At 45.7% G+C, this 27,866-nt stretch overlaps 1 protein-coding gene across 1 annotated transcript in view; it reads left to right on the plus strand.

The window, feature by feature from the left end:
* Nucleotides 1-9,106: 9,106 nt before the first annotated feature.
* SLC35F1 (solute carrier family 35 member F1) overlaps nucleotides 9,107-27,866 on the plus strand; it is a 428,569-nt gene continuing 409,809 nt past the window's right edge. Inside the window, exon 1 of the mRNA XM_090038537.1 lies at nucleotides 9,107-9,512. Coding sequence (XP_089894663.1) covers nucleotides 9,343-9,512 — 170 coding nt within the window. The 5' untranslated portion in view covers nucleotides 9,107-9,342. The remainder of the gene's footprint in view (nucleotides 9,513-27,866) is intronic.

The raw sequence follows: 27,866 nt of genomic DNA on the forward strand, positions 1-27,866 counted from the left end.
TTGAGTGGTATGAGTATGTGAGTAACTGTGATATAACTGAAGTGTGACAGTGTGTATTTTTTCTATGCTTGTTCTCCTTATTTTTTTATTAGCCCTGGCAGCATTCATTCATTCATTCCTCCCAGAATCAGGGAAAGGACAAATCTTGCACCTGGGCAAATGCTAATGGTGGTTGCTGGGGTGCTAAAGACTAAGAGAACCAGATTAGGCAAACCCATCTGAAAGTGCAGATGCACCAGATTGGCAAATGAGGAATTGAAGCACAGGAAAGCAGATTAGAGGCAAAGACTAAGACCTTCTCCTCTCCTTTCTTTTTCCTGAGAACTCAGCAGCATCACACCAAGACTCCTGGTGGCCCTGAGCGAACTTTTAGTATCGAGCCCCCTTCACTAGAGATAATGATTTTTAAATTACCATTTTCGGGCCCCCTTCCTGTCCGGGCCCCGGGCAGCCGCCCAGTTCACCCATGCCTTTGTCCAGCCCTGGAACTCAGACTAGTGTATGTCTTACATCCCAGGTGAGTGTCTTACTCAAGAGGCTCTTAAGTCTTTGAGGGGTCTGTCCTGTTTGAGAGGCTCCCCTTTGTTCTCATAATTATGCCCCAAACCATGTATTTGGTCTTGCTGCTGTACAGTCTGACAGCTATCAGGTATAAGATGTGCCCAATACAATACAAGATCAAGCTTCATCAGAATGGGTTTGAGTATTCTGCTGGAGTGGGATGGGTGTGTGCTCTGGTTTGAGCCAGCTCTCCAAGCAATTGTAATCTGTGAAATACTATGATTGACTGGACAGCTTTGAATGTGCCCCCTACCAAGAATATAAGTACCTAGGTGAGTTGGACACCTACAGAGATAACTGGCAATAACTGAGCTGTGGTACTGCAAATATATATGCCTAACTGTATATGCCTGAATGATGAATATATATGCCTAAAGATCCAGATAGGCATCTTAGTATTAGGTCTTAATTCACAACATAGTATGGAAAAACTAGCATGGAAAAAAATAATTTAGGAGGAGGATATACAGAGTTGTCTCATTCATTGGATCATTGAATACTCAGTTAATGTACTAAAAATTTGGAAAGAAAATTTGTTTTCAGATATGCATATTCTATTGTAACATTTTGTCCACATTTTCATTAAATTACAGCATCTTACAACACACAGCTGACTTTTGGCATTTGAATATTACCAGATGGAAAATGGGAACTGTTTTCATGATATGTTACTCTGTCTAATAATGGTTAAATTAGTCTGGTAAGGTTGAGATGTAGAATCTATTTAATGGGTTAGGCTATAGAACAGTGAAAATACCACACAAGCTAGAACATAGTGCTAATGAGATAAATTGAATTATGCAGTGAAAATAACCATATTGTCACAGATATGACCTACGTGTGTGTGTGTGTGGGGGGGGGTGTCTAGGGTTCAGAAATCGAGTGTTAACAATACCAGAAGTAGAGAAGCCAGACCCAAGGGTCACAAGACCAGGTGTCAGTTCAAGTTTGATGCGTCATGTCAGGTGGCCAGGCCAGAGGTCAGGAACTTGGGATCCAGTATACACTAGAGGGCAGGAGTGGGCAAAATATAGCCCATGGGCCAAATCTGGCCCACCAAGTGATTCCATCTGACCCATGGGGTCTCTTGGCCTCATCTGGCCCAAGCTCAGGGGCTATCTCAGGCCATGGCATATGTGGCTGGTCCCACCACCCTCAGGCACAGAGGTACTACCTTGTGCAGAGCACATCCCATCCTATCCCCACATGTGGCTCAGGCACACTAGGAGCTGTAGTCTGTAGGGCCAGGTGATGCAGTAGCAGGGCAGGGGTGGTGTGGCAGCCAGACTAAGCTTTCCAGCAGCCCCCACAGTGGTGGCTCCTTCTGGCTGCCACTGCTAGTGTCTCAGGTCACCACTATTGGATGCAACTTGTCTGCCCTGCACCCACTGCCAGGGATGCTGGACAAAGTGAGTAGGCAGGCAGGTGCAGTCTCCATGTAAACTGGCCCAGGAGCCCTGCAGCAGAAAGCACGCTTGGCTGGGTGGATGGGACGGGGCTGCAGGCAGGAGGGAAGCAGCATCTGGGAGCAGGGTGGGGCCATGGCTGGGGCTGGGATCATGGGGCAGCGACAGCATGGGGATGAGGCTCAGGGCAGAGCCACGATCTACTCTCCACCCGGCTGAGCATGCCCTGCCTGCAAGGGTTCTGGCCAGTCTCCATGGAAATACCACCTGCCCACTCCATTTGGCACCCCTAGAGGTAGATGTGGGGTGGACAGGCCTGGGGCTGGATAGGATCAATTGGCATCTCCCTGCCACCCCTCTATCCTGCCTCTGCACCAAACAGTGTAAACAGCTATGATGGGGGAGGTCAGGCCAGCAATGCCTCCCTCCCCCTTCCTCCCCGGCTCTCCAGTCCTCAACAGTTCACCAAAACCCCTTAAGTGGCCCTTTAGCCCAAATAATTGCCTACCCTGCTATAAGGTAAAGAGAAGCAAGGTACTGGGGTCCAAGGTAGGGGCAAGGCAGGTGCAAAGCATGGAGATCAAAGGCTGAAGCAAGTCTGGAGTCAAGATAGGAGTGAGGCAGGGGTTCAGACACAGAAACACAAGGTAAGTGTTCAGTAGCAGAGACAGAGTCAAGACAGTAATAAGGAATTAAAGTCTGGAGATCCAAGAATGATGGGGTCCATGGGAAGTTTTATAGCCCTCCTATTAGGGGCTTGTGGTCCCCAGGTTACTTGATTACCTATTAGGGACATTGTGGGAACACCCAGACTGACCTGGAGGAGGTGTGTGACTGGCTGCCTGTTTCCACTTCAGCCTGCTCCTCTTCCTGAGTGCACTATGGGCTGGGGTTTGAATCCCAAGGACTCTGACACACATTGTTCAAAGAGTAAAAATTTAATGGTATAGATATGTTATGCACAGGAAAGCAATTGACTGTTTATTTCCACAGTGATGGTTACAGCAATGCACGTATAAACTAAAAGTGACCCATAATAAGGAGGTCCTAAGTATGTTGACTGTCTTGAGAGCAATAGTATCCTGCAGTCATGAATTGCCAGAACAAAAGACAGAATTCATTTGCTCTGTGTATTCAGTTGTTCAGTTTATTTTCATTTTTAGCCAGTGGAAATAGATTACTTGGGTTTGCATGACCCTAATCTACTGCTCTACTCTCCTGTTACACAAACTTTGCTGGTCTACTGTGTTAAACTGCCATACGAACCTAAAACGAACATTGAATATAAATGAATATGTATTTTAAGTAGGAGCTGTTACACAGAAACACTTATTTTTGAATTGTTACTTTTAATGCAGGACTTAAAAAAATTAAAAGGCACATAGAGAACATATAGGTGGATATGAAAACTGGTAGCAATGTGTTGCAGTGATATTTAAAGACTGGGGAGAAGCCCAGCCATTCTCAGCTGCTAGGACTGAGAATCGTGCTTGGCTTCCTTTTCAGGAAGCTGTAGAAAGATCCTAGCTGCAGGGATTGCTTTCTGGTGTACCAGCTTCTGGCTACTGCAGACATTTAATTAATTTAGAATTCTGCTTCTTCTGTCTCTAGTTACTTTCAGGAAGAAAGGATTTGGAGGTAAGTCCAATAAGGACTTGTGAATTTACATGTTAGGCACTTCAATGCCTAACATTCACATACTTGACCCCAGGAGCATAATCCAAAACTCAGAGTTAGGCACCCAAGTTCCATATACAGAGCATGGAGGGAGGGAGGTACATTGAAAGGGCATCAAAATAACCCACGTGCTGAGTGGGGAGCCACTGAAAGCTTGCCAACAGGGATTATGAAACATAGGGTGTGTCTGAATTCCCAGCCCTCATTATACAGTTTAGGTGCTTGAGTCAGGGCTACAGGGAACTGTTTTTGTCCACTTGGGATCTGGCACTCCAAATCGTCTTTTGAGGGTAGGTGCCCCTGGCAGCAATTTGAAAGACTTAAGTAGGGTTTACTGTTTTCTGAACAGTCAGAGGAGGTAAAATGGTGGTTACATACACACTGGTTATACAAAGACCTAGTGGTTATTCTGTATCACAGAAAGTGAAATTAAGTTCTAGGCCCTCCTGCTCTACTTCCTGAAGGGAATCCAGGAATCCTCCCAAGACTATTTCTGTTTTTAGGCAGTGATTGTCTAGTGTAAGATGTTTAACCAGGAAACAAGATCAAAACCCAAGATTCCCCTCCCAGGTGGTTATCCTAACTACTAGAATACAAATGCTGCTGTTTATTTTCTGCCTTGCATTCTGTGTTGTGACCAAACTTTAATACGAAGGATATAGCGTTTTCCACCCTTGCCAAGCTTATAGTCTAGTGGATGAGAAGTGTAAATTGGAATCCCTTCAGTGTGAAGACAGCTTAGACTCCAGCTGTCCAACTTTATGGGTGAGTGATCTAACTACCAGGTAGGGCGGAGTGGCATCACTTCTACCTACCGTGTTCTAAAAATGGTAGTCACAGCTGCATTTTTTTGGGAAGCCCGGTCCTGTCAGTATATATTAGGCATATAGGGCTCCTATACATATGCAGAGAGGCTGCTCCAACTTAATTGAGTCTGCTGGCACATGGTAATTACAGTGCTTCAGCAGACTCCGTTAACTACTTAATTACTAGGTTTCTGGTCAATGTAGTCCCTTTAAAACTTATTCTAATGGCCAATATTCAGTTTGATATTTGAGTTCACAATAAGAAACATAACAGTCTTAAGGAGTAAGAGAAAAAAGATAACGAACCAAGCTGTCAAAAGGGTTTTGGCACATAAAAAACATCAAACAGGCAACCTCTAAATACCTAAGTCCAAAACTGCAATTCAATTTCCCACCCCACTGTCACTAGCTGCCTAAGCCTACATGTACCTAAAATCACTAGGTGTCTCCCTGTTTCCCCTGAAAGTTCCTTAAATACCTAGAATTTTGCCTCTCTGCATACCCTGATCTGACCCAATCTGAGATGCTAGGTGCCTACCTCTCTAAGTTGGAAGAAGATCCAGAAACCAGATAGAGCAGCACCAAAAAACCCTGAAAGGTCCGTTTTGTGGTATATGTGTTCTGTATGGGCATTTATAGATGGGCTCTGGGAGGTGGGAGGGTTGCAGTTTAATTAGTGCAGCTCCGAGACCTGCATTAATTAAAAGCTCCCAGAACATTATGTGTATCAGCATCCCCATGCTGAAAAATGGTGGCAGGGTACTTTGAACTAAAGCTCATTGAATGAGCTTTAATTCAAAGCACCCCACCACCATTTTTCAGTGCAGGGACACTGATAAACATGATGTTGGAGTCTGCTGGAGCGTGGTAATTACACAGCCTGTTTTAGTACAGTACATGCCAAATTATAAGAGGACAGGACAGAATCATAGAAACATTCTGTCATATGAAGTAAAAATAAATTAAAACCTTTAAATGAAGTGTTCACATAATAGCTGTCTTAGTTAGGGTAAAATCCTGGCCCTAATGAAGCCATTACCAATGATCCAACAGCTCAGTGGGGCCAGATTTCACCCTTCCTGTCTAGTAATTCAGGGCTCCTATTTTCTCAGCACCTGTTGTTGGAAAAAGCTCCTAGGGACATGTTTTTAAAAGTTCTGAAAATTTGACACAATCAAAAGTTCTCTTAAATTCTGAGCATCTCAAATTTTGCTCAGCATCTCTAAAGATCAGGGTGTTTAACTACGGGTACCTAAAATGAGTGAGCCCTTTGGAACAGCAGGGGCCCATGTGCCTCCACCCCCCTCCCCTGCCTGCCTCCTACCTAATGCTCCCTGTTGATCTGCTGCTCTGGTTTCTGCTCCTTGCCTGAGCTACTGCTTTGGTCTGCGTCCTGCCTTGTGTTCCCTGCCCTATTTGCTGCTGTGCTGCTTCTTCCCTGCCCTATCTGCTGCTGTGCTGCTTGTCCCCTGCCCAATCTGCTGTGTGCCACACGCAGAGGCTACCCGTGCCAGTTGTGGCACATGAGCTGTAGAATGGCCACCTTTGCTTTAGAACATGCATGTCTTGTCCAACAGGGAGGGATGAAACAGAGAGCACTGGGATGATGTGCATATCATGGTAGTGTTGCTTCTAAAGCATTGGTTCTCACCCTTTTTGGATTTGAGGCACCCATCATTTGACTTGAGGAACCCCTCCATAACGTTTGTGAATTGAGTGAGAAAACATTTTGCCTGGGTGCACTGAGGTCATGGGCTGGGGGAGTCACCCTTGGGATCAAGCTTACACAGGAGTGAAAAGGAGCCCTGGGCTCCATCCTTGAGATAATGAGGGGCTCAGCCTTTTTAAACTTGAGAAACCCCGCATTAGATTTGAGACACCCCTCTATAACATTTGTGAATGGAGTGGCACCCCATTTCAAAAACCTATTTGTATGTTATAGTGCTCACCTCCTTGCAGAGGGGGCAGGCAGTGAATGTCTAGGGGGGGAAGTGGAGGGTGGTGTGAACTGACTAGGCAGGGACAAACTTGAGGCTGACCTTCTCCGCTTATCTCCTCACATCTCCCTTCTCCCCATTGAAGGGTGCTGGAGGCACCTTTGAAAGTATCTGGTGGCATCCCTGGGGTGCCAAATTAGAAGAGGGTAGGAGAGAATAATTGAAACATTCTGTCATGAAAGGTAAAAATAAAGGAAAACCTGAGGCATTTGCATAATAGCGGTCTCATCTGGGGTAAAATCCTGGGCACAGTGAATCATCATAGAAAAGTTGGGCTGGAAGGGACCTTCAGAGGTATTTAGTCCAACACCCCACTGAGGCAGGATCAGCCCTATCCAAACCCTCCTATATAATCCATAATCTCAACTCTACCTAAGACTCCTGTCAATGCTGACACAAAATAAACCTAGCACCCTAACCTGTCACAGATAAAGCAGAGAAACCTGCTTTATGAAACATTGTTAGTATACGCTCAAAAGATCCCTGACAGAGGGCCACTACAGAAGAAGGCACCCCCCCACACACATACACACACACACAGTTTTTACCAGTCTGACTATAGTGTAAAATTTCTTCCTGCTCCCAGACCTGGTGATCAATATGACCCTATGTGGAGGGACAAGATCCTCTAGCCAGGACCCTCCAGTTTAGGTCCCCAGGAGCATTGGCATACTGCAGTCAAAATCCCCAGCCTGGGCTGCAGCCAACACCCAAGACCTCTGGGAAAGGCTTAAAAACACCTGATGCCTGGAGCAGAAAGTGGGGCAAGAGGGGGGCAACAAGCAAAGAAGCCATTAGCCAAGATCCCAAAGCTCATGAAAGCATGTGTTGTCCCTCTTTATAAATGATTTAGTCTATGAACAGGCTTCTCTCCCCTGCCTTCTGACTGACTTCAGACTTGAGGGCCTTGTTACACAGTAATTTTGAGCAGCTCCTGGAGCTCCTAACCCCTGGACTGTCCGCACATTAACACCTTCAAGTGGTTTTAAGCACTCAGTATGTGGCTTAAATGACACCTCTCCAGGACAGGATGATCTCTGCTCTGCATACCTGGCTCCTGTTCCATTACCATTTGGCTACTTCCCACAGATGTGCCATCCAAGGTGAAGTCCTCCAGGATCTCCCCCCATAAGGCAGGGGCAGTAGCAACTCACAGCTGCAGCTCCTAGTCCTGCCCCTGCTCACCAGGCCTCTAGTGGCAAGTCACAGCTGTGCAGGTGGGGGATAGCAAGAGAAGGCCAGTTACCTGGTTGAGCATCTAGATCTCTATACCTTCCCCTCTCAAGAGTTTCTAGACCAGTGATGCCCAAAGTGGTCAAGAGTTTCTAGACCAGCTGTTTCCAAACTGTGAGTTGTGACCCCAAACGGGGTTGCAACATCAGCAGATGGGGTCATGGGAAGTGGGGGGCTGTGTGTTGGGAGTGAGGGGCCATACTTAGGAAATGTTTGGGAAGCACTGTTCTAGACCAAAGGTGCGACTGCTCCAAGCTGGCACTAACGCCCATTGACACAGTGTAAGATGGAACAACGCCCTCCCAGGCCAGTTGCCCAGTTGAGCATCTAGACCTCTATCCATCCCCGCACCCTCCCCTCTCAAGAGCTGCTGGGGAGGCTAAGCCCAGTGGAAACCTGGGCTCTTTTCCTACACCAGCCTGGTCCCCGGGGCCACTTCCCGCTAGGCAGCTGCAGGGTAGAACATGGGGGCAGGCACTTTGCTGCTGTCCACCAGCACCTGGCCCTGAAGGGCAGTGTCGCCAAGTCTTCCATATGAAATAATTGTATGGGAAGCTCAAAATGATCGTATTTGCTGAAAAACTATTGTACACTGAAAAAGATGCAAATAACTGTGCAAATAAGCATGCAAATAAGTTGTTGTCTTCTTTGCTTTCTATTGCTCTCTGTAAGTTGCCAGCGAGTGAGGGAGGACTGGGTCATCCAAATGGAAGCATGTTTTATTTGGAGGCCACCAGTCATAATAAAGTGCTGAAAAAAACAACCTCCCTGCCCATAACAAGTCAATTAAGACTCCTGGAGAGTGACTTGGGTTTTGCATATGTTGCATCAATGAGCTGCCTCACAAATGATCCAGGCAAGGCTCTTTGGATAGATCTTTTATTAGACCAACTGAGTAGCTGGAAAAAAAGCCCTTAGCAAGCTTTCAGGTGCAGTTGCCCTTTGTCTGGCAGTGGGAGTCTCTACTGGCCTATGTCCTGAAGTCAACGGGGCTACAACCAAAAGCCCTCCCAAACGACCCTACGTTTCGAACGCCTTGGGGTGCAGGTTGTAGCCCCGTTGGTCTATGGACAGAGGCAGGCAGGGGTCTGTGGGTGAATCTGGGATCTTGTATTAGGCCATCTTCAATAGTTTGAGTTGTATTTGAGTTGCTCCAGTAGAAGATCTCAACTTTCCCCGAAGACCCCCGTCCGCCTATGTTTTGAACACTTTTACTATTCTTGCATGTACAAGGGTTGAAATGCTGGGACAAATCCGGTGCTTCTGGTCCAGCCGGCAGCGCCGCTGCAGGGCAGGGGGCCAGGAGGGGCTGAGCGGGCGCGCGCGCGCACACAGGCGCAGACTACAACTCCCGGCAGACCGCGGGGGAGGGAGGGGAAGGGGGGATTTAAATGCCGCGTGTGCTCCCTCTGGTGGGTGTCGGCGGGCAGGAGAGGGCGGGGAGGGAGGCTGCCGCCGCCGCTCGCTCCGTGGTGCCTGCAGCCCCGGCCGGGCACGGAGCGGGGCGCGCCTGGGGCCGGCGGAGCAGCCGCAGCAGCAGCGGCGGCGGCGTGAGGGGCGCTGCATGCGGGGCTGGAGCCGGCGCTGCCCGCAGCAGGAGCAGGAGCAGGGAGCCCGCCCGGCCGGCCGCCGCCGGGCCATGCGCCCCGCTGCCGCCTTCTGATGCCCAGCCCCGCCGCGATGATCGCCCCCGAGCCGCCCCCGCCGCCGCCGCCGCCCAACCACGTCGTGGCCACCATCGAGAACCTGCCGGCCGAGGGCAGCGGCGCCCGGACCAGCCTCCCCGCCTCCCCCGCCGGCGTGCGCCAGCGGGTCCGCAAAGTCTTCACCAGGTGAGGCGCGGGGGCAGCGGCGGGCCCGGGGGGCGCGGGGGCCCCGCTGCCACACCTCGCTCCCGCCCGCGGCCACTGCCGCCCTCACACTTGCCGGCACCCTCGCTCGCACGCGCGTGCTTTCACTCCTGCACGTGCACTGTCGCCCTCGCTCTTGTGCGTGCACGCCGGCTCTCGTGCACACGCGCTCTCATAAGTGCACTGTCGCCCTCACTCTTGTGCGTGCTGTTGTGCACACGCCTCTCTCTCACACGTGCACCGCCACCCTGGCTCTTGTGCATGCACACATGCTGCTTCATGTGCATGTGCTCTCACACATGCGCTGTCACCCTCGCTCTTGTGCGCACACACACCTGTGCGCTCTCACACATGTGCTGTCACCCTCACTCTTACACATACACACACTCATTCACACGTGCACTGTCTCCTTCACCCGTGTGCACCATGTTCTCATGCACGTGCACTCTGTCGCACATGCACTGTCACCTTCGCTGTTGTGCACATACGTGCACTCTCATGCACACGCTCTCAGGTACGCACTGTCACCCTTGCTCTCATGTGTGCGTGCTCACTCACACCCTCATGTATGCCGACACATGTGCATGTGTGCGCATACACACACACACACACACACACACACACACACACACACACACACACACACACACACACACACACACACACACACACACACACAGCTGCTGTGCTATCTCTTCCTATCCTGTCCTGGAAGCCTCTGGATAGGGTGACCACCCTGCCCTCATGTGCCTGCTGTGGGTGGTGCAGAGCCCGGCGAGCAAAGCAGGTGCCACCTGGCTGGAGTGTCTCCCCTAGTAAAGCCATTCTGGGGAGACGGAGGGAGACCAGGTGCCACACAAGCGGCCTCTTGCTAGGAAGGTCAGGGGTGAGAGTCCTTGTCCCCCAGTGCTTAATGGGAAAGGGCAAGAGTTCATAACCCAGTGCTCCCCCTCATTGTTCACCCTTGGCACAGACCTGGGTACCTCACCCCATCCGCTGCCTAGCTGTGGCCACCCTGGATTCCCTCTCCCCACTCCTCTTGTCCTCCAGATCGGAGAAAACTAGCTTTCACCCAGCTAGTGACTACCTTCCTAAGAAAACTTGCACTCCAGAGACTAGAGTCCAAGTGTTTCTGCTCTGCTTGTGCTATGAGACTCTGAGACTAACTCTCCAAAACGAATAATGGGAATCTCCACAATGTTGGGTTTTCTGTAGCTTTGCATTTGAAAGGCAAAATCCCTGAAGAAGGTTATACCGGTGCTTCTCTGACTGGAGCTATGAAATGGGAGGAGGCAGAACAGAGCTGTAAAATTGGCGTCGCTGAGGCGATCCGTGTAGTCTCTGTTTGCATGTGGGTTTATTGTGTGGTGCCTGTATGTGTATAATACCTCAAACAAACAAAAGTCTCATGCCTCTGCAGATTTTAAATAGGTCTGGAGCAGTTGTTGCTTAATTTTTTGATTACTTAAGCAAGTTTGCTTTGTCAAGAAGACATGTAGCTAATAGCAGGGAAGCGTTGATGAGACACTGTTTGATTTGCCTATGCAATGCAGTTCAAAACTGAATTTTTTAAGATGTTAAGGAGAATGGGGTAGATGATTCACCTAATGCAGGCATGAATTCTGTGAAACACTGGAACAATTTGTTTAATTTTTCTGTTCTTTCTCCTGGCTTGGATGTGGTCACATCTGATTTCTAATAATTCAGAACAAATGTGAACTGGGAGTCTGTATGTGTGCAGTTACTTTCCACAAGAACAGGAGGAAACATAATTCAGCAGCATCCCCAGCTCCTTTTTGGGAAGCCAGCTGCAGCTACTGCTTTATCATATGCAATTTTACGTGCCATACAGAGCAACTACAGCAAGGGTTCCCAAACTGTTATATGCACATCCCTGGAGGTACTCAAGACATCTCTGGGGGGCACGCGGGAGACATTGTGCAACAGCGGATTTAATTTTCATTATAATAATTGGCATTTAAGGGGTTAAAATTCAAAACGTGGGGGCATCTGGTAACTTTGGAATTGGGTACTCAATAAAAAAGTTTGGGAACCTCTGAACTACAGCATTGCTAATAATACCTGAGGGTTACAAGTACTTGTATCTGACTTAGTCCTGGGTGAGTGCTATGTGAGTAAATTGCTAAGAGGAAAAGAAAACCTGATGACCTCCCCAGAATATAGTGGATGGAATTATCTTTATTACCATATTTCCTGAAGGTATATGTCTGATTCCTTACAGAATACTGTCATTACTTTCAATTAATGAACTGCTATAGTTCTCTTGTAGGTCTCAGGAACATTTCTCTAGGAGAAAATATTTGTACTTGGGTATTCAAGCATATGGAAGATAGAAAAATAGTTGAAATCAACAGAAACGTATCTGATATGTTCCCTTGTATAACATTTATAACTCAGAATGGTGAAATTTACCTGGTGCTTCCACTCAGCTAGACCTTGGTAATTTTCATATATGCTTACTGCTTATATAGAAAATTCTGCATCTCTTCCCTTCGGCAGTTCCAGTCTCTGCCAGCTCTACATTTACTCTCTCTAAAGAAGAGAAGTTACAGTTGGGAGGGTGACAAAGGAGTTCTGAGGGTATGGTGAGTCAGACCTACGTCATAAGCACTCAGATAGGCATGCTCTCCTATTTCCGCTCCTGGGGGGCAGGAGTAGTGTCTTCGTGTCTTCAAAGGGGCTGCCTGTGACAGTGAGCTAGTGGGTTCATTCTTCCGTTCCATATAGTTCTTCTGCTCGGGATTTTGTGGATGTGACTCTTATCTTTTTGTTCGGGTATCTTTATTTATGTCTGGCTGGGAATTCTGTGTGTTTTTTTTTTTTTGTTTTTTTTTCCAGGCACTCACCTGGAATGTGGAAACCCACGTTCAAGTTCTTGTCTTGATTTAGGATTGTTCCACATCCCAGCTGAGTGTTCCAGCCACCAGGCTTTTTGGAGTTTGTCAGTTCAAACGGAAGAATCTCTGTTTCCTCCCATCCAACCCTTCTTTCAATGTGGCCTGGAAACAAATATTGAGACTTCAGAAATTTGACATGGAATTCTTGTTTCCTGCCCATTCCAATCCCAAAGAACAGGCACTATTTGATTATTTTTTAATGGTCCTTAAAAATGTTGCATCTAAAAATAATAATATATTTTTAGATTAAAATCATCCTTTTTGCCCTCCTGTCTTGCAACATGTAGCAATGAGAGTTTTGCTTAAAGCATTACTATTTAAACTAAAAAAAATATGATGACTATAATTGTTTATGATGCCATGGCTTTCATGTAAATACTTCTATATGAAACATAACAAAATGCTTGTGATTTCATTTGCTATGAAACACAACTTTCTGGTGTAGAAGAAGGGGAGGGTAGTGACAGCAAACTAGAAGCCATACGCTGATAATGTTAGAATAATAGGTGCCCATTTCATTTGACCTGTACCTTTTACCTAGCATTTGTTTGGAATCTCATGGTGAAGGGTTATTCGTTTATTTATTTTGTTCTGCTAACTCCTGCTCAACTTCTGTTTCCTGCCAAATAAAGCAAAGATTTCAAAGACAAATGAGCAAAATAACAGACTAGCACCAGCAGAGATTGCCAGAAGCTTATTTACAGCTTGGAATTGGCATGGTTGGGAAGGACCCTGCCAGCTGGGAAAAAGGGGAAGGCACTCTTATTTGCTCTGCATCCCCTCTCTCTCAGATGTACCCAGTGGTTCAGTCATCTGGTCACCTAGTGAATTCTGAATTACCTTCCAAATTCTCACTTAAAATTGTTTTGCAAGCTGTGGAAGCATATGGAGGAAAAGTTGAAAGATGAAGTGAAACATTTGTCCAGTAGGTTCCAAGATGAGATGGTAATATGGAAACAATGGCAGAAACTCCCTAGAGTGCTGCAGAGAAGAGTGATGCATTGACGATGGAAGTAGATGGCTCCAAAAATCTATTTTATGAAGGATGCCATTTCTCTATGGGGAGTGGGCAAGAGCAGAAAGCAAAAGTAAAACAAAATCTAGAAAAGTCAGCATCACAGAGGGGTTGTAGTGTCAGATGTTTAATGGAATTGTGGCATTTATTGGAACTTTTGAGTTGTATATTTTTGACCTGCAGCGAATGGTGACAATGACCTATCCCACTATGAACAAGCTTCCTGTTATCCATAAAGCAGTGGTATCCAGAAAGGACACAACTTCCATGGTAGTTGTGTTAAGAGGATGTTGTATTTTATCGTGAATGGAAAATGTGTTCTTGAGCCACATTCCACAAGTTTTTAAGCTAATCTATTTGAATTTAGACAGTGGTACCAGGTAATGGTAGAAGGCATTCTGTTCCCCACTGGCCGGCCACTGCTTGTCCTACAGCCCCAGGAGTAAGTTTCACATGATATGGTAGTGCTACGTCATGCTTACTGCTTGGCTGTCTGCTCCCCTTCTGGGCTGTGGAACCCTCTGGTTGGAGTTCAGGTGGCTGTATCTGATCCTAGAGGGCTGCCTAATAAACTGCGATTCCACTTTTTCCCATACAACCACCCAAGGCAATTAATTAAAAATGGAAAGTAGAGAAGATGAGGATCATCAACCTGTTGCATCTCCTTGGTTCTTTTGTTCTGGATCAACGTAGCATAGTTTAGAGCTGCGTAGGTTTACTCTAAATTTGTGTCAGGCAGTTATATTCCAGCACAGTAGTTGTGAGGGGGTTTTTTTCATCCCTTTTTGCATCATCCGAGTTGTATAAAGGAAGCAGATCAGGGCAGAGAATCTCCCCATCACTACCCTGTTTGCCCTCCTGACTTTTATTATAAGAACATGTATTGGCTTCATGTCAGAAAGTTTGCATGCCATGAGCGAATTAGAGATTGGAGAAATATGGCCAACTAGTACAGGGGAGTTGTGGTATAGTTGTCTCATTCAGACAATACATTTATCCCAATAAGGACAAAAAGTAGATTCTCTTCTCCCTCTTCTTGTTACTTCAGGCATTTCTGTTTAGACCGACCGGGTGAACAGCTGAAACTGGTATTGTGAGGGTGGGGAAAAAAAAGAATTAATACCTTGGGTGCTGTGGCAAGCCATTTTACCCCAAAAAAGCTATTGTGGGAGATATAAGCCTGGCATACAGTACTTCATAAAGTCTGGACTATGGAATTATACCAAGCACCACTCTGGTGTTGGATGATGATTTTAAGAATTCAGCTGCAAAAGAAATTACAGAAAATCTTTTAGATTCTCTCTCTTTTTTTTTTTTTTTTTCCACGGTGCTTCTGGTTTGTTCTGATCTGACTGGCAAAATTTATCTTCACTTACCTCCACCTTTTTAACTGAGGAACAAAACAATTTTTTGCTTAAGCCTCAACTAAGAGACGGAGTCGTGTTTGCTGTCGAAAATTCACGTCAAGCATGTTGTAGTAGTTTACTTTTTTTTCATTTTCTTTTCTCTGTGCTGTATTGTACGCATGGTATTTTTTTGTCTTACCCTTTTCAGTGTCCTGTTGTTTTTGACAGATTCTATGACGACAATTCTGTTAATGGTTTGCTGTTTAGTTTTAAGCATCTCTTACACTTTTACACTGCTTACACCCTCTTACTCTTTCTATTTTTAATGCTACGGTGTATGTTTTTGAAAGTTTATTAGCAAACAGTACAAAAGGCAAGGGGTCTTGCTGAACCTGGCAGCCCTTAGTGCTATCATGGTTAATGCATGTCAGTTCTGTACTCAGTAGCATACAAGGAAATGGGATAACTAGAATGCTGCCTACCTGCCTTTGACTTCTTAACTTGAGTGACCAGGTACCCATTTACAGATGGGTCATCTGAAGATAGTCTTTTGTCTGCGTTCAGTTTGTGATCAAAACTCATGCCCATGGAGCTATAGTAAGACGCCTTAACTTTTCCATCATTGTGCTCCCAGAAGGCTCAAACAGCATCAGCAGCATGAAAACCCCCCCCGCCCCCCTTGCCCTAGGTTAAGCACATAATTGGTCAGTTTTGTACCCTGGCCAGCAGGAGTGCATGGGGCAGTGGCAGTGATCAGACCACTGGCTGAGGTTGTGGTTGCTATTTTTGCGGCCCCACCAAGTTGCTTTTCTTGATCCATCTTAGTTGTGCTCCTGCGGCTAAAGGTAGAATCAGGTAGTCCATCTGTCCCAGAATCCCATGCCACTTATAGCTCTACAGTTACTCTCATTTGTGAAAGATGAGAAAGTACATTTCTCCAAAGCAGTTTGTAATAATGATTCTGTTTGTATTTCTTTGCTTATAATTACTTATCTTGTGTGTCCAGGGTAAGGCAGAAACTACACATATGTATATGTGACTGGAAACTGGTTCAAGTCTATAATACAGTAGAAGTTCAGTGCGCATAAATGGCTTTCAAAATGGCTTAAACCAGTTTAAGATAAGCCTAGAGGGAAGTTATATCAGACTTAGCTGATTTAGTTTAAATCAGTTTATTGAACTTCTGTCCCTGTTCCACATTCAAGTTAACTGACAGTCCCCCAGCATCCCAGAATGCTTTGTACCTTCCCCTCAACCTCCCCCTTCACAGGGTGAACAGGTTACCCTTGGTCCAAGCTGTCTGCTTCAGGTGACCAGGGAGGTATACTCCAGTGGCCTGGGGCTTCTGGCTTGGCTCACTTCAGGCATGTGGCTGCATTTCCAGAATCGAAAGTGAATGCCTATTCACTTGCTGATTGGTTCAATCAATACGATTTTAAACTAACCTGAGAAGATTTAATTGATTCAGCCTCAGGCTTTTTGACTGTCTGTACTTACTCCCATAGGGTAAAACTCAACCCTGTGCAGAAAACTGTCATGTAATCTGCTTACTGCTTACATGTCACTCAAGCCCCAAATGTTGGGGCAGAATTTGTGCTGATCTTTGAAGGGATGTACAGATAGAAGAGAGAGAAAATGAAATTCTATTACAAGGGATAATTCGCATAGGCTAGAAAATAATTCAGGTAGACAACTAATATAATTCCCAAAACAAGCCAATGGTAACTGCTGTTCTGTCTCAAGTCACCTAGTCAGAAAACACACCTATTACCTGTTTGGGTAAAGTGTGAATAAAACTTTTGCCTCCTTTAATATGTTATGGGTTTGACACATACCTGATATAATAAAGTGACTATAATAAAGTTCAAATAACGTTGAACTGAACTGTATGCCTGAGACATAACCACCAATTTTGGTGCCCTGAGCAAAACTTCCCTTGGGGTGAGGGAGAGGGTGTGTTAAGTGCTGGGGGGGAAGAGAAGGAAGGTCTTATCTGTCCCAGGGACTCAGACCTCTGTTGCTCCTGCCTTGTCTCAACACCCAGCTCCTATGGCCAGGTGCCACAAAGCTGCTGCCATGGCAAAGACTCCACTGGAGGGGAGTACTATTTTGGCACTCCCCTCTAAGCGCCTAGAGCTGATGCCCTGCTTCCCCTCTGTGCCTCCCCGCTCCCTCCCTGCCTCCTGCAGTTATGCTGCTGCCAGTGCCAAGACTATTAAGACTATTCATTATCAAAGCAAAAGTCCTAAAACATTATCAGCCCTTTAAATTGCACTGCAAGCTTCAAAAGCTGCAACCAGACAGAAAATAACATTGTTCTAAAAATACTAACAAGCTATGAAACTTTATGAATTTAGAAAAATTAGACCAGGAGTAATACAAACTAGGCAATGTATTGTGCTGCCCTAAAGTGGAACTGTAATTCTGTTGGCTGATTAGGGAGACAAACAACAATCCAAATAATTTATAGCCTTTCTGCTTTAATTAAAAGCAACTTGAAGATCAAATATAGTCCCTGCTGCAATCCCCCAAAAGACTGAGTGTTCATAACCTTCAGCAGTTTAGCTTTTCTTGTTCAAAACAAAAGAATTAGCTTCCTTTTGGGATCTTGATTTTTTAAAAGTACAAATAGCTATTATAGTCCACCTGGAATAAGGGCAGATGAAGAAGAATGAATATGAGGCCCCTTTCCCATAGCTTCTGCTTTACTTTAGGAAAAAATATTCAATCATGTTGCTATCTTGTTAAAAAAGGCAACTTTTGGAGTATAGATAAAGTAAACACTTTGGTCCTGTTACAGCTTTTATCATCATCTTAGATATGATCATTGCAGAACGTGTGGGTTTGTGTGACTATTATTTGGAAAAGGTTTTCTGTTGAAACCGCAGTTCCTATTCTAATGTCTGAGATGGCCAAAGATATATACTTTTTTTAGAATGAGCAATGTTAGATTTGTATCATGAGTGTGTGATGCCATCTTCTACCCAAAGGTTATTACTGAGGGGGAAATAATAGTTAGATTTTGAAAAATGGGACAATATGAAGTACAACTGATCAAAAATTCCGTACTGTTCCTCTTTCCATCATTCCACCTACAGATCTCTCCTAGGGTCAGATACAATTCCCTGTGATTTGGTGTGCAAGGAATATGGGAAATGTGTCTCTCCATATCTTATTAGTTTTGTTTGGGGGGAGGAAAAAAAGGGTACTTCAGTCGAGGGAAGTTTATTACAATTCACCCCAATATCTCTAAATGTGCAGAATTTAAAATGTTTTGATTTAAGAGTGACAGAGAGAGAGAGTGCACAGAGCTTTCATGTTTCTGCTGTAGAAGTCTGATAGATTTTTGGACCTAATGCTCTGTCCCAGTCTTTCCTTTTTACTAGGAATTTGTACCATACATAATTATGTCGTTAGCCATATTCTGAAATAGGAGTTTGTCAGTAAGTGTAGCAATTGAATAGGGCAGAAACCTGCAGAGTTCAGTACACTTATAAAATGAAAAGTTCACATATTTGATTGGAAAAGAGAGTCTCAAGAGGAGTCGGTCATTGGCAAGCCACGTTACCTGAGCTGCTTCAGTTTAACTTTGACATTCAAAAGGTCTGTGCTTATGGAGTACCTGTTTGTACATAAGAAATTTTGACACTGATTGTAACTGGGGCTTTGGGAAGAGGGTTGGTGCCTCTTGAACTAAGGAGGTTTCAAAAGAGCAGCAGTGTAAATGGCTCCATAGAGAAGTCTGCAGGAATGGACAGAGTGGCTCTGATGGAATGGACAGAGCAGCTTTAATGTGCTAATGAGGGGAAGACCAGATGCCAGCAGTGATCAGAAGAGCTCTTTGTGACTCTCTGTCTTTTGAGATGGCTAGAGCCTCTGTCCTTATCACTGCTGCTGCTGCAGGCAGGGAGAAACACTGGGGCTATTAGTGAGGTGTTCCCTTCCTTTAAGTCAGCAGATAGCCGTACAAATCAACACTTGAATGCTGATTAGGGACAATCACCAAGAGGGCTTAGGGAATAGCCTGGTGATGAAGTTTGGTTCCAGAAACTGCTCCAAGTTTGTCAGGCTTGTGAGCTGAGTTCAAGCTCAACTGAAGTCACTAGATGCAAAAATAGCTGTGTGGGGGCTCACAAATTGCTAGGACTGTAAAATATGAAATGTGAGTATTTGTGCTGCGGACAGCTTAATTTCTCAGACTGTGCTCAGTTCTGTCTGTTCCTGTTTTATTGCATAAGTGCTATTTTTGAGGCTTAGATTTTCTGCTTTTCCTCTTTTCATTTCTCTCAAGATGGAAGAAAACACTTACCACTTCAGTATATATTCTTTTCTCATCATAATCTTTCTCCGAGCAGTTTTGCCAAAGGTTTTGGTACTTTTGTGCATGTGGGTGTGTACACTGTGCATATGCATATATGTATGCAGAGTCCTTCTCAATCCTTTGGGCTAGGGACAGAAATTGTACATAAACTGGTGGAAGTGATCAGAAACCAGTTCAAATCTGTAACACAACAGAAGTTCAGTGTCCATAAACCACTTCCAAAATGGCCCAAACTGGTTTAAGTTGTACCTGGATGGATGTATCATACCTAACTGATGCAGGTTAAATTGATTTACTGGACTTCTGTCTGAGATCAACCCCTCAGCCTCCTTCAAGCTAGCTCACAGTCCCCCAGCATCCCAGGATGCTTTGCACCCCCCTCTCGCAGGGTGGGCAGACTAGCCCTGGCCCAAGCTGTCTGTTCCAGCCAGCGAGGAGGTGTGCTCAGGTACCCCTCAGCTTCTGGCATGTGCCACTGCAGGCATGTGGTTGCATTTCTGGAATCAAGAGTGAATGTCTATTCACTTGCTTATCAGTTCAATCTGTGCAGCATAGACTAATCTGTGAAGATTAAATCGATTCAGCCTCAGGCTTTTTGACTATCTGTAATAGCCTTGTAGTTGGGAGCAACGGGTGATGATTTCATAGACATCAGGGCTGGAAGGGACCTCGGCAGATCATCGAGTCCAGCCCCCTGCCCAAAGGGCTGGAAGTCAGCTGGGGTCATAGGATCCCAGCAAGATAAGCATCCGATTTACTCTTGAAGGTGTTCAATGTAGGTGCTTGAACCACCTCTGCTGGCAGACTGTTCCAGACCTTGGGGGCTCGGACAGTAAAGAAATTCTTCCTTATGTCCAGCCTGAAACGGTCTTGCAGGAGTTTGTGACCATTCGACCTAGTCATCCCTTGGGGTGCTCTGGTGAACAGACGTTCCCCCAGATCCTGGTGGTCACCCCTGATAAACTTATAGGTGGCCATCAGATCACCCCTGAGCCTACGCTTTTCCAGGCTAAAGAGTCCCATGTCTCTCACCCTATCATCATAAGATCTGTTTTCCTGACCTCTGATCATGCGTGTGGCTCTCCTCTGGACTCTCTCAAGCTTCTCCACATCCTTTTTGAATTGTGGAGCCCAAAACTGGACGCAGTACTCCAGCTGCGGCCTCACCAAGGCCAAGTCCAAGGGGAGAATGACGTCCCGGGATTTGCTCGAGAAGCATCTATGGATGCAAGCCAGCGTTTTGGTCACTCTATTAGCCGCAGCATCGCGTTGCAGGCTCATGTTCATCTTGTGGTCAATGATGACCCCCAAGTCTCTTTCTTCTGTAGTGCTATCTAACATAGCACTGCCAAGCCTATAAGGATGCTGCAGGTTTTTCCTCCCAAGGTGGAGACCCTTGCATTTTTCGGTGTTAAACACCATCAGGTTCTCGTCTGCCCATTTGCTGAGCTTGTCCAGGTCAGCGTGGATCACCGGCCTATCTTCTGGCGTGGATGCCTTGCCCCAAAGTTTTGGTGTCATAGGTGAACTGAGAATGGAAGTGCCCATATATGCTAACCCACCTGCATGCTTCTGAACTATCTTTGGTTTAGTGATGTGTATCATAGTCTTTTATCCTGCTCTGGGTTTTTCCAGTTGGGACATACTAGTTTGGATGGTACAGAATAGCAGAGTTGAAAGTGGAAGCACTAACATGGTGGAGCAATATGAAGAATGACGAATCAGAAAGGGCAGAGTGTAGTTCAGAGGAGAGACCACAGTAAACTATTTCTGGAGGGATGGGGGATGGAGGATGTCCCTAGATGCCAACACAAGGATCCGTTCACAAATTCCTGAATTTGGAACACAAGTCAAAATGACCTCGTGATATTGCCTAACCCAGCCTTTTATTGAAGCAGTTCCAGTGCTTAACTTCTATTTCCTTATGCAGTGGGCGCTTGTTTTAATGCTCATTTTTCCATCAGCAATCTAAGGAGTCTCATTCATTCCCAGAATAAAACATTGGCCTGGGTTCATGCCAGTAGCTTGTAAGTAGGACTGGTCAAAAAAGTTTTGATAACCATGGTTATCCTGCTTTGTTGATGAAAAAACAAGAGCCCTTCCCCCTTTTTGTGGGGATAAAAGATTCGTCAAAAATGAAATGTTGGGAAAAGTTTCTTGGGTCCAGAATGAAATTCCAGGAGAGAGTGAGGGAGAGCCAGTAAATCCTCACAGTAGCCTGGTGATTAGGGTAGTCATGTGGAAAACCCTTTTTTCTGCCCATCTTTGCCCTTCTCTCCTATGCTAAACGAGTGCCATAGTCGCTTGATTACTGGCTGTTCTATAGTGGATCTATCTTATGCATGAGGAAGACAGACCCTCTTCTGTGTTCTTCCTTCAGAGGCGGAGCACTTGGACCCAGTGGCTCAAATCTCAATCTGTTTTCAAGATATCTAGTCTGTGTTCATGCACTGGAGTGCATGAACTTTTTTTCTTGTTTTGGCTCAATGCGGCAGGAGAAGGTTTTTTTTTTTTTGAACTTTCTATGTCTCATGGGGCAGGAGAACCATGTCCTACTCAGTCCTACTTACAAGATGGAGTCACTGCAAGCTTGGGAAAGGCCATTTAGCCAAGCAAACTAATCTGGCAAATAGATTCCTGCAGTTCTAATGCAGATAAATAGGCTAATTTCTGTCTGGTAACAGGGCAATAACTATTAGCCCAGCCCCAGTCCCAAAGTTAATCGGGACTTGTAACGCAATATTGGCTGGTGAGGGGAGAAAAGCCTCATGTAAAATATTTAAAACAATGACCATTGGATTGCTGAGCTCTGCTAGTCACTTGTCAAAGAAGATGGCAAGTGTATGGCCTGATCCCTGCTTGACTAAATTTTATTAAGCTATATTGATTTTAAAAATAATGCTTTTTCTTGTGCTAGATTCTTTCTCATTACTTTGTCTCAGCTGGAAAGTATCTCAGTGTGATTTGACATTTTTCTTTATTTACTAGGAAACAAATTAAAAATCTATGTGATGGCATCTGTTTTCTACTTTGTGGGCTTTTTCTTGTTTGTGTTTTTTCTGGTGGGGGGAGAAGAGGAAGGAAGCTATCAAGATCTTGTACACTTCTATACTAGATGAAGGACAGATAGAGATTTTGCAAATGATGGGGGAATTTTATAGGAGCTGTGAAAATGATTAGTATCATATATTAATTCAGTCTTTGTAATGGTTTTATGTAACAATGAAACTTGCAGGGAAGAGGTGCTTTGCTTTTAAAATTTATATTTTTCACTCTAGTAATTCAGTAGCTTAGTTTGGAATAGACTCCAGAAGCCTTGGGTCTCCAGCCTTTGTTCTAACCACTGGTCTGGAGGGTTGCCTGGTATTAGTGATTAGTGTATGTGAAGGCAAAAAGGACATACACACACTATACAAATAGAGCTTCCCCAGGGTTTTATTAAAAGAGTCAGGAAGAAACTGCTAATAATTAGTGAGGAAACTGCAAATTTAAAAAAAAAAAAAAAAAGCTGGACATTTTAAATAAAATATGATAGGGAAGATATGCCTTTCTCCTTGCCAGGCTCAGCTCTATCACTCCCTACACTGATGGACTATAGAGGTGCTACAAAGGGCCCTGAAGAAATTGCCATAGTGCTAATACGCTGTGCTGCTCTTCTTGGGAGCCTACGTTTGGAGGCATGCCAGGATAAAAAGGGGCTATCTTGAAGCGCATGGTGCTCTGGCGATTTTTGTAGCCCTCTGGATGGCGAGGTAAACTACAGCAATAAACTCTGCATCTCTGAGTTATCTACAAAGAGCAGTAGACCTTGTAGCCATTTTGACTCTCCTTTTATAGGAGCTGTATCTGTGCTGTTCCTCCAAGAGGCACAGCAGTTGGACTCAGTTGCTCAGATTCTGTTCTGCCTCAAAGGCATCCAGCTCATACTTACACAGCTTTTAAGCATCTGAGTCCCTAAATGTGGTCCTAGTCCATCCCATGCAGTAGCTACCACTAAGGCATCTAGAGTCCATGATTTTGATTTTTATATCTTAATTTTGACCTATAAAGATCCCTAGGTATCTTGGTCTATCTATGTGTACAGTCAGAAACAATCCAGAAAAGTCACCTGCTCATCTAACTCTGGCTGAAGCTCTGTTGTGATCAAATTCCATCTTGGAAGCTTGTAAACCCCACATAAGTCCCCAGTTCCTTGGGTGGAGAAAATTCCACCAAGAGATCATGCATGCATAGCATGGTTGAGGAAGGCCTAGCCACCGTTTACCCTGTAACCTAGTGAGTGGGGCACTTGCCCAGGAAGTTGAGTACCTGGGCTCTGCATCCTCCTTAGCGGGAGAGGGTTTGAACCTACGTTTCCGCCTTCTCAAGAAGTGTCCTAACCACTGAGCCGTGGACTACATATGGTCTAGGTCATCCTGTTGAAGCTGGACCACTGAATAGAAAGGAATGAAAAGTCATTGGGCATGCAAGGTGGAGACTAATTTGGAATCCAATTGAGAGGTACTCTTCTGGGTGGTAGCGCTGGGTCCTAGCCTCTGTTTCCAATGCTAGTTATGTGTTTTTGCATTGAATAGCTTTTGGATAAAATACATACATACATTCACTTCACTTCTGTGTTTCATCCATTCTGTAACTTGAGGATGGTTATACTTAAGGTGTTGGGGTATTTTTGATGCAAGTGGATCTGATCTGAATTGCTTTATGAATGCTGTATGTTGACCGGGGCACATGGCAGATATCCATTTCATGGCATGGTGGGATTTGATTCTCTGATCCCAACAATCCTGCCTCCTGTTGTGCCACAAGTGCATGGTAGGGCACATGATTTGAGGATCAGAGATCAGATCCCAGCGGTGCCATTACAACTTGACAGCGCAGGGGGAATCCAGGACCCTGGGCTCCTCCTGCACCAGCAGGTTTAAAGATGGGTGCTTGCAACTTGGCTATATCTGAGAATACAGCCTGGGAACCAACCATCAGTCGTTGACTGATTGCCTGTCTGTGAAATTGCACTGGGGTTGGTTCAGCTGATTGTCTGTCCTAGACCCAGGACCACACCAGAGTCCTGAGTTGGCTCTGGTTATTCTGCCATACTGTCAATTTCAGGTGTAATGAAAACCAGTGCATAAAAATTTTATACATCTTTTGTGGATTTTTTTGGCTGGCTTCCCATTTTGTCATGCCGTTAATTCCTTGAGCGTGTGGTGGGTTACTATTTATGGCACGACTAACAGGTTAATCGCATCTTAATTGTAATGTTTTCCAAGGACCCTGGTTATTGAGGCATTTACTGTTTTAAAATATAGTGATCTAGTTAAATAGTTACGTATTTAAAAAAAAAAACCAAACAGGTAGGAAGGAAAAGATAGGATAAACCACCTTTTCCTTTAAAACACTTACGGGTTGTGAAAAGACAATGTCTAAACTGTTAGCTGTGAAATTATGCTTTGTGGCTTTAGCCGTTTTAGAAAACTGATTTAGACAAACAGGGATAAATCTGAGTAACTGAAAAACCAAGCAACTCTCCATAGATTATAAGGGGCTCTCGAGATGAGACATACTTGTTGGAAAGCTGATCAGGAAAATCGTATTCATCCAGAACTACTAACAGTAGAAGCTCCTACTGCTGCAGCTCCTACACAGGTGGTAAGGCTCCATGTTAAGATAGGCCTGTATGTAGACTTGTAGTCTCTTCTTGGCTGGGACCCCTGGTACCATCTGCCTGCAGCTTGGGAGCTGGTGTCCCTGTGGCTGCTGCTCGGGAGGAGCTGGGGTGGACAGTGAGGGCAGGGTTTGCTCCAGTCCTGTGCCTCTGTCTGCCTAGCTCTGCATGAAGCAGCACTGCTCAGGTGCAGGGCAGGTGGTGTTGGGGAGGGAAAGCACCAAAGTACAAGCACCAAAGTACAAGTCTGCCCAGGGTGCCATTTTTCCTAAGGCTAGCTCTGCACACAGGGCACTGTAGCCCAGGGCTCAGTTAAAATGTGAAAGTGTTGTGTGATTGCACTCCAGGAAAGGCAAAGACATGAGGCTTGAAGCCTGGGGGGATGAAGTCAGAGAGACCAGCAAAAGGACAAAGGTGCAACTAGCCGTTACAGCTGTGGTACAGGACAGGAGTGGTGAAGGTTTTATCTGATGGGTATTATAAAGCTAAATGTAGAAGCCTAGATGGCACATCCTCCTGTCATACCTATTTTTAGTTAGGATTGTTTAATTTCCTCATTTCAATAAACACTGACATTTATGTAAAACTTCTATAAATAACTTACACATCTCAGAAGCAGAGTAGGAACCTTTTCCTATGTGGGTTTTATTTTTACTGTACCTGATTTAAAGAATTCCCTTCTAGATATATGAATATGTATATAGTGTGTTGTTTAGGGGTCACTGTCTACTTTATGAATCATTTCTGAAAGCTTGTATAGTAATCTTTTGTAGTACTGAGTAGAAAACAAGAAATTGGTCAAAGACTGCTGAACCAATTCATAAGAGGTTTTTTGTTTGCTTGGTTTTTTTGGGTGACATCACACACTATCTTCAGAGTGATCCCTTACTTTATGCATTATGAATAGCTATTCTTAGTGGGCAGATGTTTTGGCTTTTTTGAGGCTTATAGTTATTTCATGGTCCTCTTTTTTCCCCCTTCTGTTTTGTCCAAGAGCAGCAGCCATGTGCTTTCCTACAACATCAGATCTTTGAAGGAGTGCTGCAATTAGAAAGAGCAGAACTTGTATTGAAGAAAGCTGTCCTGAAGAGCAGAAAGCCTGCCAGAGTATTGCTCATCCACTGAACTGGTCATATGAGAGCTCTTGGATATAGAGATTGCACACATGTGCCCACACACTGTACCAACTTTGTGCAAGTGTTACTTCTCACTTTCTTAACTGACCCTATGCCCCTAAAGTATTTTATTACAATTGCAGTTGCCAGTATTTATTAGTGAAAGAAGGGCTAGTGAATTCTATATATTGCTTCACTCAGCCTAACAGCAGGTAAGATCTCTGCTGTCCAGATGTTGAAAGGGAGGCACTAATGTACTGAACTGAAGATGCACACTTTATCTGGTCAGCAGGGATCCAGGATTTCCATTTCCCCTGAGAAAACGGAGAAAAAAGTGGATTTCCCTCTTTACCTGGGGAAAATGTGGATTTCTCATTTTAACAGAGAAACCCGCATATTTTACAGTTTTGCAAAGAACTCTCTGCAGGCTGGCAGAATTCCAGCCTGCAAGGGGCTGAGGGGAGTAGGAGAAGGGAGGTCAAGCAGAGGGTGCCATGTGCATGCATGTGGACGCCAGGTAGCCTGGAGAGCAGTTCCTGCAAGTAAGTTGGGGTGAGGGGGGAATTGGGCAGGGCTGAGGCTGAGGCTGGGGGTCTTCACCGCATGAAGCTTGGGGCCCAGGGCAGCTGCAGGGCCCTGGCAGGGAGCAGGATGGGACTATAAATGCTCAGCAAATGTATTGTGTAGATGTGCCCAATGGCAGTGTGTGACACTGATATAGAAGAAGAACTAACTTTGAGTTCCTATTTTTATTTATTAAATCTTGGCATGTAGGTCCCAGAGTGTGATGATAACATGATCTTAATATAATCTATGCATTTTGGTCAACGTGGAGCATGATATTCTGGCAGTAGAAATCTTTGTACACACTGTTTAGTTTGGTTGGGGAAAATACTTCTAGATTAGGGGAGGCCAGTGCTGTAGCAATGAAGTTTGGCACCTGGGACAAAGTCTTCACTGGCAGCCCACCCTCGCCGTGTGCACAGACCTGGGGGGCACATGCCCTTCCCCATGCTTGCTCTGGAGTGCACACAGCAGTGGGAGCTGCCCTTCCCCAGTGCCTGTGGCTTCCCCTCCCCCCCCAACAAGCTGCTCGTGACTGTCATGTGACACCACCCTGGCTGGACAGTGGCTATTGGTGCCCCTTCACTTCAGTTCCTATGGTGGTTGCCCTGCTTGTCCCCCTTTGCTGCAGCCCTGGGGGAGACCAAAGCAGCAGCACTGGCAGATCAATCCTATGACAAAGCTTTCACAGCCTGTAAATAGGTACCATCCAGACAGGCGTTTGATTGGAAGAATATATATATATTTGTGCATCAGATCATGTAGGCATATTGATTGCATCCACATGAGCAGCACAAATGCATATGCAGCAGCACAAATAGTAGTAGCATAAATTTGTGCTGCTACTTTGTGCCACAGTGCACACCCCTCCCCATGGGCTTTGGAGGGTGGACAATGTGTCCTACTGCTCCATATGCTATGGAGGGTGGGGGAGCTGGCTGGGGCACAGGGTGCCTCAGTGTGGGGCTAGCTGGCAGGCAGCCCCTGCTCTGAGATCCCATGTGCTGCTTTCCATCTGGCTGGGACACGGAGCGATGGGGGAGCAGGTAGCCCAGGGCTACCTTCTCCGTCTCTGAGCACAGCAGAGGCTCCTGCTGGAGCATCCTGTACCCTATCTGGTCTTTCTACCTCTGCAGTGGATCCCCTGCGATGAGGCATCCTGCACCCCAGCCAGCTTCTCTGCAGCTGGCTGGGGCACAGGGTGCCTCAAGATTGGGGGGGGGGCGGGGGGCCGGCTCCATGTGCCTCTGCAGCAGAGCCCCCACACTGAGGCATGTGGAAATGGGAGCAGCCAGGCCAGGGCTGCCTGCTTCCCCATCTCAAGGCACACTGCACCCCTGCCAGCTGGGAAGGCTGGCTGGGGCACAGCGTGCCTCAGCATGGAGCTTCACAGCA

The sequence above is a fragment of the Crocodylus siamensis genome, chromosome 1 (assembly GCF_052110815.1).
Source record: "Crocodylus siamensis isolate JL-2025a chromosome 1, ASM5211081v1, whole genome shotgun sequence".
Taxonomy (NCBI): Eukaryota; Metazoa; Chordata; order Crocodylia; family Crocodylidae; genus Crocodylus; species Crocodylus siamensis.